At 36.9% G+C, this 14,995-nt stretch overlaps 1 protein-coding gene across 3 annotated transcripts in view; it reads left to right on the top strand.

The window, feature by feature from the left end:
* The window catches only part of FAM135B (family with sequence similarity 135 member B), a 206,780-nt gene extending 197,711 nt beyond the window's left edge, over window positions 1–9,069 (top strand). For all 3 annotated transcript variants that reach the window (XM_040547333.1, XM_040547332.1, XM_040547334.1), the window contains 5 exons: window positions 7–104; window positions 405–556; window positions 1,121–1,231; window positions 3,677–3,790; window positions 5,781–9,069. In XM_040547333.1, the coding sequence (XP_040403267.1) occupies window positions 7–104; window positions 405–556; window positions 1,121–1,231; window positions 3,677–3,790; window positions 5,781–5,986 (681 nt within the window). In that variant the 3' untranslated portion in view covers window positions 5,987–9,069. The remainder of the gene's footprint in view (window positions 1–6; window positions 105–404; window positions 557–1,120; window positions 1,232–3,676; window positions 3,791–5,780) is intronic.
* The last annotated feature ends 5,926 nt before the right edge of the window (window positions 9,070–14,995 follow it).

The following is a 14,995-nucleotide window of genomic DNA, read 5'->3' as shown; positions in this document are numbered from 1 at the left end:
CACCAGACTGATACTTTTGCTGATTTTGATACAATGACTGACCGATTGTTGGATGAAATTATTCAGCATATTCAGTTGTATAACCTCTCCATATCCCGAATAAGGTAAGCATTCTGATAGTTAATTGTCTGTAACTATTTGTGGCCATCAACATCATTCTGTGAAATTAGCTTTTTCAAAAGTGTCCTGAGTCAAAGGCCACTGAAGTCAGTGAGCTGAATTTTTACATGTGTTGTATCTGGAAGAGTATCCAGTAGGCTGAACAAGATGTAAAATGATAACTAAAGGATGATACTGAAAGCTCTGATGGAGTCCTCTCAAGAGTAATTTTTGCTGCTTTTACATTTAATTTAAATAACATACAGATGGCTTTTGTGTTAATATAATTCTGTTTTTCCTAACAGTTTTATTGGACATTCCCTTGGTAATGTCATCATCCGATCTGTACTAACTCGCCCCAGGTTTCGCTATTACCTCAACAAGTTACATACCTTCCTGTCCCTCTCTGGACCTCACCTGGGAACACTTTACAACAATAGCACTTTGGTTAGTACAGGTAAGAGTTAAATGGGAAAGCTATGACTTACTGCAGTCCATGGCAGAGTATATGAGAACAACATGTAGAGGTAGCAGTAAATTTTGACAACGTGACACATACACTGTAGCTGTGGCAAATATTTGTTGAAGACTTCAGACTCAGAGAAAATAGCAATGAGAGAGGCTTTCAGGGCCTACTACATGATCCAGCATTGTGGAAAATCCAGGGGTGTGGAGCAGCAAGAGATGACCTTGGTTCCACTGTGTTCTTTCATTTCTCTTTATACTGCCAATAAAGAGAGGCATCTCCAAGGCTGAAGGAAACACAGTACTATCGGAAATGAATGGCCTGATGTTCACCCTTCCTGACTGTTTATGTTACCATGACATTGGATAATCCAGAGAGACCCTTAGACTTTTATCTTTGTTTATTAACAATACAAGAAGAAACAGAGACTTACACTGAGTTACAGTGCTAACCTTACTGTAATCTCTTCGAGTTTATTATTGTAGGCACATAACTTCAATCTCCTAGTTTGATAATCAGCAAAAAGGCTAAAAATATACACCAATTTTATTCCAGGTCTGTGGCTCATGCAGAAGTTGAAAAAATCAGGGTCACTTTTGCAATTGACTTTCAGGGACAACGCAGATTTACGCAAGTGTTTCCTCTACCAGCTCAGCCAAAAAACAGGTGAGTAGGGCTTAATGTTGTGTAAATGTTGGGGGATATTCCAAAGGATTGTACTAGATTACTTTGTCCGCCAGGGAGTAAAGAAAATCTGCATTTCATTATTGATCTTTCTTTAAATGTTCTTGCTTTCAAGAAGGTCTGCCCTGTCTAATAACTGTTTTATCTGCCTTTTATCTGCACCATTTACCAGTGGATGTAGTTGCCAAACAGTTAGTGCCCAATAAGACCTACATGCTGTAATAAATATGCACCTAATTTTGTATTCTTCAAGCAAGAAATACTATTCTTGACAGGCCACCATAACTTAATTTATGTTACTAGATGCAAACCGTTTTTCCTTTTTTAATATTTTTTTAAGTTTAACATCTCTTGTCTCTAGGAAATATGATGCTGTGAGATGAAGAACAAATTTTATTCATGTCTATTGTGGCACCTCTGTACTACAGAGAGAGATGTATGGCCTTACGCTGTAAAAATGATGTCTACATCATTTTACCACTTCCTTGGTCTGTTATGAATAAATGAAATAAATCAGACTTTCCCTAAGAAGAGAAAGCAAGCATAATCCTTCTGTTCAGACAAATGTTTTCTTCTAAGAGTTATTTTTAATATTGTGCGTAAGCAAACTAGTGCTAAGTATGCACTCACAGAGTCACTACTTGATTTTTTTTTTTTTCTCTCACTCTGCTATGTTGCTGATAGGAAACAAAGACTATCTTAATACAGGTACAACTTAATACTTGGTCTGACAGACATAGAGCTGCTTCATAATTTTCTGACCACAATACATGACCTAATCAATGACAGGAAGATGCTATATCTTGGCATTATTTAAATTTCCTTATTTGAATTTTCCTTTGGTTCTCTAGCTCCCATTTTTATGGAGCACAGTGAGATGTTTGCTTTAAGACTGTCATGTTCAAATAAAATTGGTTCTACATAGGAAGCTTGCATTGTTACTTCCCAAGCCAAGAATTCCTAAGTATATGCTGTGAGCTAAAGTGACTTGTTGCCTGTTAGCTTGATAGACTGGAGATCTAGCAGACTGTAAATGAAGGTGATGTCTCTGTAAAAGCAGAAAGTTAAGTATCAAAAAGGTTGCCTGTAAATTAAAATGATCCAGGTAGATGCTTAGGAGAAAAATCTGAAATTGTAAAGTTCTATATTAAAATGTATGAGCTAGCACAATGAGTCAGAATTGAGGTGCCCTTACTTTAGCACTCTGCTCCCAAAAGTGGTGAGAGCACCTACAAAGGGACACATTTGGTTGAGAGCACCTACAAAGGTGCAGTGTTTCGCCTGCTCTCCTAGATATCTCTTTGAGCCTCCAGCAATTTCTGACTTTCTTAAAGTAGAAATTGCTTCCACTATTCAATTTCATTAAATGTTGCTTGTGCTTGTCTCAGAAGAAAAAAATGACTCCCTACTAAGTCTCTTCACATCAGATTTTAGTTATGTTAAAACTCATTGATGCCTCTTCTACATTGTACCTCAGAGAAGTCACAAACACAATTGGTTTGATTACACAGGAAGAAAATGATGGCTTCAGCCAGGCTTAGTAGAGGCAGCTATCAGGGCTTTCCTTGTGGTGGTGATGGTTGACTTTTCTGTTAAGAACTAGAAAGCAAAGGACTTTGTTCTGGGTCTCTTTTCTGTAAGGGGGAGGGAAGGATAAAGGTCAAACCTACAACATTCCCATGAGCAGAATAATCTCTGAGCTGGTAGATTATCTGTGTCCGTTCTCCTACTCTTCTGCTGAATGTGGGTGATCTAGAGTTCAAGAGATCTCAGAGTAAGTAGCAGGAGTCTTTTCATAGTGAATGGTGGCCCCATTACTTCCAGGGAAGAGGGAGAATTCCTGGTTTCCAGTCCATGTACCATCAGTGTGTATTTATCCAAGGACTGCTGGATGCAGGGACTGGATCCCAAGGCTCCTTGCACACTGATGTAATAGTATGACATCATAGCGGTGAAGCTGATTTCTCTTCTCCTTCTCTCTCTATATTTTATTTGCTATTTTACTAATTACTTGTATTATTTTTTTTGAATGTGATCCCCAATTCTGTGAATGTTTACTCATGCAAGTACACCCATGGACTGCAGTGAGCCTGTACATGTGTTTGCAATGTTTACAGGCATAAATATTTGCAAGATTAAGTTTTTAATCATTTACTCTTTGAAATGGAGTCAGTTCTCTCTTTTTCTTTGTTGTTATTGTTGTTGATATACAATTAACTTGTATGAGCATTGATAAGTAAAAAATAGTTCATAGAAGCAGCAGCAATGTTTTTATGGTATTCTTGTGAATATTTCTAAGCTTGTGTTGTATGTTTTAATAATTCTTCATTTGTTTTTCACTATAGATTTTAAAGTGCATTTCAACATGAATATGATTGTGCTGTTCATCATTGTGATAAATGCATTTAATGAATTTGTTTGCCGCAGGCCTTCAGTACTTTAAAAATGTTGTGTTAGTGGCCTCACCCCAAGACAGATATGTACCCTTCCATTCAGCAAGAATAGAAATGTGCAAAAATGCTCTTAAAGACAGACACACAGGTATGTTTAAGATCCATTCTATATTTACAAAGCTATTGAGAAATTGTGTTTTTGTGTAACTGAGGTCATTGCATCAGAAGGGTTTTTCATCAGTATGATGAAAACTCAAACGCTTATTTGATAAGGAAGAAAGTGTTCTATTCCCACAGCAAATGACTGAAATCAAGAAAAGATTTCAAAGATGCTCTTTGATGAAAATAAATTTCAATCAGGTTGTAATCAAAGATTTCTTACTGCTCTTCCCTCCCTAATTAATTTTTTAAAATGTGGAGATAATAGAACTAGTTCCTAACAATGTTTCTCTTTAGTGTACTGAATTATTAGTATTGTCTCACATAACAAAATCTCCTTCAGCACATCCAAAGTCAATGGGTTTTCCCTTTGTTTTCAGTAGTATTTGGATGATTGCCGGGTAATTTGAGAGATGTAAAATCATACTGGTTTGTAATAAAATCTGCAAAGCACATCAGGACTCATGCCATCAGAGGCCTAGCTTTCCTGTGAATTCAGTCTGTGCATTGTTCCAAATATTGCCTTTGTTATTTGCAGTCTCCCTCACTTATAAAATGTTTCATGGTTTCAGTTTGATATCACTTCCAGAAAAAATGTTCAGTGTAATTTTATACGTGTTTCAGATACATAGTTATGTAGAAATGGAGGTTATCCTTGGAAGCTGGCAGCCAGTCCCTAGTGGGGTTCCCCAAAGCTCCATTTTAGGGCCAGTTCTCTTCAATGTTTTTGTAAATGACTTGGATATAGGACCTAAAGGTGTTTTGAGTAAGTTTGCAGATACCAAACTGGGAGAAGTTGTTGACTCCCTTGAGGGTAGAGAGGCCTTGCAGAGAGACCTCAACAAATTAGAGCTAGGCAATCACCAAACATATGAAGTTTAACGAGCAAGGGCCCCATTCTGCACCTGGGAAGAGGCAGCCCTGTCTATATGTACAGACTGGGGGACAGGAGGCTGGAGAGCAGTACTGCAGAAAGGGATCTGGGTATTTTGGTCAACAACAAGTTCAATATGAGCCAGCAGTGTGCCCTGGCAGCCAAAAGGGCCAACTGTACCCTAGGGTGCATCAAGCACAACATTGGTAGCTAGTCGAGGGAAGTCCCACTCTACTCTGTGTTGGTGTGGCCTTACCCTGAGTACCGTGTGCAGTTTTGGGAGCTGCAATTTAGAAAGGATATAAAATTATTAGAAAGTGTCCAAAGGAGGGCAGCAAAGATGGGGTAGGGCCTAGAGGGCAAGACGTGGCTGAGGTCTCTTGTTTTGTTCAGCTTAGAGACAAGAAGGATGAGGGGTGACTTCATTGAAGATTACAATTTCCTCAAGAGGGGAAGCAAAATCAGGAGGCGTTGATCTCTTCTCTCGGCTGACCAAGGGTCAACATGGTTGCCTTCGCACAGCTCTTTCTTTCTTACCTAAGACATGAATTGAAAGGCAGTTTTCTAACTCTTTCTTCAGGTGTTTTTTTCTCAGGGACATCTTTGGCCTAGTAGAAGCCAGATCTACATTCATGAGTACAAGTTGCCTGGGCTGCTGCTGTTGCCCTATAAACTTCTGAACTATCTGCAGAAAGGCATGATGTTCTTCCTGCATTAGAATACCCAGGAAAAAACAAACAAACAAAAACTTATATCTTGCCTGACCCTTTTGCATTCAGCTTCACAGGCAGTATGAATCCAGCCCTCTTCCCCTGGAGGAAATGAATGTTTCTTTCCACCTCAGGAGAAATGGGACTAAATGCTGAGGCATGTCCCACTCTTCATGTTAGCAGCTTCACTAGATCTCTCTGTGTCGCCAATGGCTCCATTACATTAATAACATCCTGGTACATGGCAAACCATTGAAATAAACTGCTTTCACTTGCATTTTGTTCTTTTTTGTTCCATTTTCCTTCTCTTTGTGTCTGTAATTAAATGATACTGGAAGGAAAGAGGGGATCTGGCAGCTTTGGCATGTAGGTGTGACATTTAAAATCTTTTGCAGGTCCTGTTTATGCAGAAATGATTAACAACCTGCTCCAGCCTTTGATTGGGGCGAAGGACTGCACTTTGATCAGACACAACGTGTTCCATGCTCTGCCAAACACCGCCAACACATTGATTGGCCGGGCAGCCCACATTGCCGTGCTGGACTCTGAACTTTTCCTGGAGAAGTTTTTCCTTGTGGCAGGACTCAACTACTTCAAATAGTGCCTGAAGTATGGGGTAGCAGAGGCAAACCATTTCACTGAGTGGAGGAGAATCCCTTAGCCAAAAGCGTGCAGTGTTAGAAATGAGATCAGGTGGGACTTTCAATCTCTCTCCATTTCAATTTCTGTTTCAGAGAATAAAGTGCTATGGCTTTAAGGCATTCAAGCTTCCAAATATTGGTGCTTTTGGAAGAAATAAATATTCCTCTTCTGTTTATATGTTGTTTGTCCACATAAAGACATGAGCTACTTCTGAAGTAGAGAATCAAAATAAAGATGGTTAATATTATCTAAATGTGATGGGACCAATATGATCACCATTTCTCTTGAATATTAACCCAGGAACTTGTCTGTTCTTGATTTAATGCTTATTTACATATTAACAAAGCTATACATCTGTAGCACTTTGGGGTGGTTAATACAAGAGGAAAAAAGTGTATATGAACTCAGGTTAAAACTTCCTTTGCAATGAAATGAAAAGTCTAAAAAACATTTATGAAAATTTTAACATTTCTGTTTCTCAAAATAAAATGGTTCCATCATTGGTAATCATTTGTAACATGCACATATTCAAATCATGGAAAGGGGGAAAATATTTAACATAGAATGAAAAAAAAAATCTTGATATTTGACTTTTTTTTAGAAAAAAACTTTTAGTTGGGAAGACTTTTCTTCAAGTTGGAAGCTGCCAGACTGATAGGAATCTATTGGATTTCATGTGAAATATCAGTGGCATCTGTTAACATTTCTCCTGTTTACATTTCTAGGATACCATTACTGTGCTTGTCATTATAACCTTAGAGGTACAATTTTCACTTTTAAATTTGTATCTGAATACATTTATCGCAGGGTATTATATATATATATATGTGTATATATATATATATATATATATATATATATATGTTAGTCTGAAATTCAAAATCTAGCCAGTAATATCCCTAAAAAACACCAATCAGATGAAATTAGGTTGGTGACCTATAGCAGTAAAGATTGTGGAAAGGTTAAAAACCATACATATGTCTTCTTAGACTTCTCTGTAATGCTATAATAGGGTTTTACTAATTCCCATTTGCAGTGCTATGTGCAGTCCTAATTATTATATGGTTACAGCTGGTCAAAACATTTAAAACTTTATTCGTACAAAGTTTTCAGAATTCTTTTCAAGGGTTTGGAAAAGAACCCATTTTTCTCACTGTTTGTATTTTTTTGCATTTTTAATTTGTTTTTAATCAAAAAGTTGTCAGCATTTTAAATGACAGATTTCAATAACCGTCTATAAGTTTTCATACCACTTTGATAAATTTTCAATGTCACAGCAGTTTTTCAAAAAGGAGGAGGTGAATAACTCTTCACAAATATTTGTGTTTGGAAGGAAGGTAATTTTTTAAAGCAAGTGTAATTTGTTTAAAAACATAGGTGACCAGCCCTCTATATCTTGTGAAAAAATAAAACAAATGAACATAAAAAATTGATTCTAGGATTCAAGACTATCATCAGTGAACTAGGATCAAGACAGTGGAAATTTCTGAAATAAAAGAATTAAAAAATGAAAGCAAACAATTTTGCAACCCCAGGGGAATATTTGTACATGCAAAACGTAAAACTAGCTGTGTTCAAAAGAAGAAAAATGGAAAACTTTTGAAGAATTAGTTCAAGAAAAGGGTTGCTGACAAATTGGAACTAGGGTGGTCTGATAATGCAGGCATGTTTTGAAATAGAAAGGAATAAGAAGGAATATCCAAAAAGGTAAGACTAAGACATGAAAACAGAAAGGTATATTGCACGTAAAATCATCTTCTGCCCTTCAAAGGTGATACTGAAATTAAATAGAAATGATCACATGGTGCATTTCAATAGCGATTAGTTTTGTAAAAATTAAATATTACTGCAGTACTTGAAGTAAATAAGTAGATACTATTCTCTTTTTTCCTTTTATAAATTGACATTTTAAAGCTAAAAGATGAATTTTACCAGTTAAAAATAGATGCTGTGTCAGGAATCAATAATTTCTGGGTCCCATGTCTTGTTTTAGAAATCTTTATCACTGTTTCGCCTCAACATTTTAATGCCAACTGAACTTACATATCACAGCTTACTTCTTCCTTGATAAATTGTTTACACAATGTTAAACATAATGGGGCATGGAGGTGAAGCTTTCGTACAGTGGTTTTTGATCCACAGACATGGACTTCTAAGGAGTATGTGAAAAGCAAGAAAGAAAAGCAATCCTCAAACATCAGCAGTCTTTAGTAAGTTATATGGCGATCTCCTTTAGAAATTTTTGGCAGTCTGCACATGGAAAATTTTTTAAATCGTTGAGAGGCTAGTTTACACATATATACATACCTAATGTGTGTGTGTATTTGCAATGCATACAAAGAAGTATGCTTATTTCAAGGTCAAACACTCCATGTTTTTAATCATGAATATACTGGATATGAAAACATACTGGTGTAGTGCTTCTTAAAATCATACAGGTGGTTTCTTGCCTTGCCTTGTACATTAGACAGCATTCCTAGCCTTCTATTTGCATACGTGTGGGAGAGGGGAAATGTGAAAAAGTCTCTTTTGTATTACTGCAGAAATTGGTGGCCTGTTCAGTACGTTCACTTTCACATTGTACACTGCTACCAGTGCTGTGACTTATGGACAAACATACCTAAAGATTTCCATGTTCCTGTCCATATCATGTTCTTCCACAGCTCAGAGTCTGATTTCAGTGGAGTTGGATTAGGTTCATTCAACTTGCTCCTTGGAGGGTGTAATAGAGAGCTTCTATAGAGCCTCAGAAAAATCTGGGAGATGTCATTCCTGTGAAATGATATGACACAGATTTTATCTTCCTTTTGCTGCCAGAACGTTGTGGGAAATATTGGCAATAACTGTCTAGCTTAGCATTCATTTTGAGGTTCTCAGAATAGTCTCCCTTTCTTTTATGCTTTTTAATGGGATATTGCCTTGATAATGACACAGAATATTGTAAATCTTCTCTAACGGTATAGACTATATTGCAAAGAAATCCTCATTGTCATTATAATGTAAATAACATCTGAGTGGTTGCACTTCATCAAAACATAGCAATCATCACGGAATCATTTTTAGAAGGTTTTTATATATTGATTTATATATAGAGAAATATATATTAAGAATTATCTTCATAGGAGATATCAAAATAACTGCACAGTAAGCTTTTGTGTTTCTGTGTTTTGGAATTTTAATGCATTGCCCTTTCACATAAAGTCACTTTAAATGCATTTAATTGCATTATCAGTATTGATACAAGGATTTCCCTTCAAACTTCACAATCTCCACTGTTTTGGTATATCCACAGAGGCTGTGCTTAATTTCTTAAGTGAAGCTCATACATTCACAAGAAGACATTTTTTCAAGAGGTTGGACGGAGTGGAGAATGTGGTTGTATTTGAAGTGAAACTCCATCCACTTTTTTGTGTCTTTTCTCTAGATAAGATAAAACACAGACGACAATGCAGGGTTGTTTCTTGAGTACCTGGGTGTGATGTCTTAAAACCAGCATGGTAGACCTCCTGGCTCCGAATGGTAAAATGAACTTGTCTAGTAAGGTTTGACAGTGTTAAATATGAGGTATGGGCTATATGAGAAAATTTTCTCGAGGAAGATGCACAGGCAATGGTAAATTACCTTACAAGTAATTGAAAACCTCCATACACAGTAGTATCATCACACCTAACCTTAGATAATTATGGTATAGAAGTCATTTTGTGACCTGGCAGGAGAGACTTTAGGTCCTTTTAGGGTCAGCGGAAGGAAAGATACACTTTTAGGGAGGGTGTGCTTTATCGGATCTGTTTTATTTGTTTGTTCTATTTTTCTCTATGCCTGTTCTTCTCCACTGACTATGCAGGATATCAAATTTTGTCATCTACTTTCTAGATACCTAAGCTTGATCAGATGAGGCCCACACCAAAATTTCAAAATATCAGTGGGAGTCTCCCACCGATTTCCCACTGAAAATCTTATGGGAATCCATCTCCACTCCAAAGGCCTTAATAAAGCCTACTGTACATTGAAATAACGCTTGCCTCTGAAGCTATCTCCTTTTCAGTTTCAGTTATATAGATTGGAATGGCACAGTAATTCTGGAAGAAAGAATATTTAAAATCTCACCAATTTTATTGACAAAGTTCTTAGACTGAGACCACTGAACTCTGTTTTTGTAAGGATTTATTCTCTTTTGAAATAGAAGAATTATTTCTTGAATACAAATGGAAAGACATTGCAGTATTGACTAAATGTGAGTAGGTGAAGGACAAAAAGGGTCTAGCTCCTCCTGCAGCAGTCTTAAGGATCTTCAAGGGTCTGTTTCTTAATCTCTTAGTAATTGCTGACTGCGCTTCACAAAACCTGGAGAAACCTCTAGAGATGTTTCTGCTTGTAGAGTAGAATTTAGCCTGTTTAATTTTATTACCTAATTTGTGCTTAAAAATTAGTTGCAAAATGAATTTGTTCAACTAAAGGAAGTGTCTAAGTTCTTACTGTAGTCAATGAAGAGAGGTAAGTACTCTGCAGGAGTGCTCCTGTTTTCTCCTTTGGTGGCCTTCAGAGTTACTTACATCTCTTCACTGACCAGGGAACTTATTGTAAGGCTCATTTTTTGGGTCCCTAAGGTGTTGGCATAAAGTAGAGGACCAACATTGGTGGACTGGTTAGAAAACTGATCTGTTTTTCATAATTAGGTGTGAATTTTGACTAGTACAGTTGGATCATAAGCAAGCACTAAAGAGACAAAGAGGATCTTTGGTAACTGTCAGTTCCTAGCTCAATCTTTAATATTTATTTAGCACTCTCTTTCGGATCAAATGTTGTGACCACAGCAAGATTGTCCCTCTTGCTCTGTTCATTGATTATGGTTCCCCAAACTTGCTGTTTCTTGAGTAGCCTAAATGGCCCCAAGCTACTATTCTGTCTTGCCCAATCATTTCTAAGTTTGTACAGTCACTTTTCCATTATCTGATTACATCTCCTGCTTTTCTTTTTCCTACAGCTTCCATGAATTCCTTTTCTCTTCATCCTTCAGTCTTTGCCTTCATATAAAGCTACAGCACTGTCCAAGTGCCCAAACACCTTTAGTATTCCCAAGATTAACCCTGGTCTTGTCCACATAGTTGAGCAGTTAGGGGAAATAGTCAGAAGGGTCTTATGCAGTCTTTCTGCACTGTCATGGATCTGGCCTCCAGGTACCAGCAAAGTCCCTTGGATAGCAGCTCTGGTGCTGACTGGTGCCTTTTCCCTGGGCAGGAGGGAGTCACTGGCTATCGACTCTCATCAGATCCTCTTCCTATCTCAGGTCCTAATCTGGACAGCTGGAGCTGGAGCTGTCCTCCTGTTGCCAGAATTTGTAAACTTGCAGATTGCATCCCCCCGTGAGTTCATCTTTACTTCTTGATCCTTTATTATCTTGGTTGAAGTGGTTGCACCAGCAAGGGCAAAGAGTTGTGACCTGTGCCATATCACCACCATTGGTGGGCCTCTCTTTCAGCACACAATACATCTGGGACTACATTACACCCCTGGCACACCCACAATGATGCTAATGGCTTCCCTACTGGTTTTCTATATTTCATTTTACAGTCATTGGTAATCTTCAGGCACAGATAGCAATGCATAGAGCCTAATGTGAGTCCTGTTCACCCTGGCATGAGTGACAGATATGTTCTCTTACCTTTTGATCATCAGGTCCATGGCATGCTGCTTCCCAACAGGTTGTGGTCTGAAATAGATACTGTTGCTGTTTCTTTTCTGTTTTAATAAGACTATATAATACATGTGCACTTCCATAACAGAAGTCAATGCGCTGAATTGAAATGCTTACGAAAACAGTTTAATCATTGTATAGCTACTTTAAATGCAGATGAGTCAGGCCTTCCCTTCATAGGTTAAGAGGCATAAAGAATAAATATGTATAAACTCTGCTTATGCAAAAGGTCAAACTGAATTAACTTCTATTACAAACTTGAAACTTGATTTATCTGCTTTTGTAAATTCAACTCTACTTCCACCCAAAGCACTGGAAGATCCCATTATCTGTGCAGGAAACTAATCACATCTGTGCAAAACTGATTCCCACAGGTAGATAAACATGCCAGAAGTCCATTAGGTATATGCATGGAGCTGTACATCTTCAAGTAGCTTCCGCTTACAAAAATATGAAACTGTGACGTAGTAAATAGGACTACTCTTACTGAGTCTGGCATGCAGTTCAGACTTTGAGAGCTATCAAATGAAAACACAAATGGCTTTTCCAAAGTAGCAAACAAACCTCCCCAGAGTCTATGAAGAAGTCCAGCCTCAAGCAATTTTTTATTTTTTATTTATTTATTTTTTGAGTGGGTGGTTCAATTACTGTGTTGGTCTTACTTATTCTCCATTACCTATATACGTGGTTAGTCTAATAAATAGAATAGCCAAGCGGCCCAATATTTCAATTTTCGTCATAGTTTCTCCCAATTAATTTAAGACACTTTTAATTCCTTCCTGAATGCTAAAGTACTAGTAGAAATCTACTTGTCCCAATTCAGGAGAAATGCTCACTTACTCTTTTTTTTTTTTTTTTTTCTTTTTAATGTGTATAACATTACCTGCATTACTCCTAATGGTGGAAAGATGTCAAGGCATTTCTGATACACTACTGTATATGCAGCTACGTGCACTACAAAGGTTGAAAAAGAGATCAGGGGAATCTTTTTGATCTAAGATGTATCATCACTTTCAGTAAAAATGATAAAAAAATTAGTTCTTGTATGCCCCACATACCATTTGTGTGGTATGCCTAACATCTCTATGCATACAGAAAGTGTCTTTTCCCTGTTGTAACCATGTTATAATCCTATACGTAATGAATGTATGTTCCCATATGTAGAGTATGTATATCATACCTTACTTTGAAGCTGGTGGTGACTGCTGAATCTAATAGGTTTCTCTTCCTTTTTGGAGGAACATTTTGGTTATCTTCCAGAGCTCCTGTGAAAGAGCAGTTTGCTGGCTTCCTCCACCTCATTGGAGGAGAGAGATTGGTTTGGACAATGTCAGCCTCTTGGCAGACCATTCGTCGACTAATCTTATCTAAGCAGTCTTGAATTTGATGTGTGTTATCTACCAACTCCATGGCTTCCATGGTCAATCTAACGTCAAACCCAGCTGCCCTATCTTCTGAGACAGGAAGCTTGTCACCATTTTTAATTTTTTCTTGACATCCATCCTCTTCAACCAAGCATTCATTCTTAAGCTGATAGACCAGTAATTTATCAGCTTTGCAATTCTGCTTACTAATTTTAGTCTTGTGTGTATTTGGTTATACATCCAGTTTGGGGAATTAGCTATTTCCTTCTTCTGCTGTTAAACTTTCTTATGAAGTACTAAGGAGATCAGTCTGAATAAAGCAGGGTACTCCTTTGCAAATGTCTGGGAAAAATAAATATAATCACATCACTGGTAGTGTTTTCAAGGTTTATTTTTCACTGTTTGTTTTACCAAGAAAGAAGCAATACTGGTAATTTGTCCATGCCTTTTAGGATTATCCAGTTAAGTAAGAATCTGGATGTAGCTCTGATAAAAGACAAAGATGCAGGATAAGTCATCCTAGAATATTTTTGTATGTTTGGGAGAAATATTGATGCAAAATCAAAACATACATGAGTATATTCCTAAACACAAAGTTCAGAGATAAACTGAAATTCATATCTATGTTTTGTTACTTGTATTCAACTTTTAATAGCAAGCTTTCTTAAATGATGAGCAGTTTAATGGTTCAGATTAACCCAGGACTCGATTTCATTGACTTCAGTAATGAATCCTTTTAGTACTTAAGGTTTTTTAACCCCAGTCTTAAGAGTAAGGCCTGTATCATCTGCTTAAATCTGTTAACGTATACTCAAGTATTATTATTTTTTTTAAATCTGACATTAAATCTCCATCTTCCTATTTATGTTAGGACAATTAATGACAGCATCTATGATATCAGAAAATGCAATTTTCTCTGTAATCAGAATTACCTTTATCAAACCCTTAGTTGGGAGGACTTGCTTGCTGGAGGACTGTCTGTTTTGCTTAGAGGGAACTTGTAACAAGTTTTTAGGCAATTCACAGGAGTAAGTGGATCTCTGCCCCATCCTATCTCTCTATTACTTGCTGCAAATTTCACACTCAGGTGCTTAAAATCAGAAAAATAAGGTTCATATTCCAAACAAAGCACATCCATGAGACAGGTCTTACTTACCATATCTTTCCCTGTAAGTGATGTACATAGGCAATTGCTATTTTTGATGCTGGAACCATTATATTGGTTTGAGAATCTTGTAAAACTTGATGAAACTCCTTTTTCAAGTTTATTAAAATTGTAACCCTCAAAATCAGCCTGTTACTTTTTAATAGTTAAGGTTAGCAAGGTCACCAGATATAACTTCTCAACTGTACAGTATCTATTCAAGTGGAACACCTTACATTGCTGGATTAACTCTCAGCTCAATGGTAACACCTAAAATTGGATTTTACTGTTCCTCAACAGATATGTGGAATAGAATTTGCTGGACAGGATCACAGTTCTGTGAATATCCCTATTCTATGTTACAAAAAATTATGTTTTATTTACTATATTAATTAACAAGAAAATAACCCTTAGAATTAACCCCCTGCTTTTTCTTCTAAGTAATTAGCTCTGAAAGTCGTTTTCTTTAAGCATACTTATACATTTCTTAGTTAACAAGGACAAGGTTAGAACGTTTTAAAAATAAATACATATTTTAAAATAAACAACTGACATAAATAATACTGAGCTGAATGTCAAGTGATAAATTCATCTTCAAGCAGTTCAATTTCAAAACAAACAAACAAACAAAAAACAACAAACAAATAAATGAAGAGGCTGACCCCTGGACTTAATAACCATTTGTACCCTTGCATAGTGGATGTGTTATACTATCATTGGACAACGTGCCCATGTTTGTACACACAGGCTGCAAAGCAATGCATC

The sequence above is a fragment of the Cygnus olor genome, chromosome 2 (genome assembly GCF_009769625.2).
Source record: "Cygnus olor isolate bCygOlo1 chromosome 2, bCygOlo1.pri.v2, whole genome shotgun sequence".
NCBI lineage: Eukaryota > Metazoa > Chordata > Aves > Anseriformes > Anatidae > Cygnus > Cygnus olor.
The sequence above is the reverse complement of the archived record's forward strand: the minus strand, read 5'-3'. Positions and strand labels throughout refer to the sequence as shown.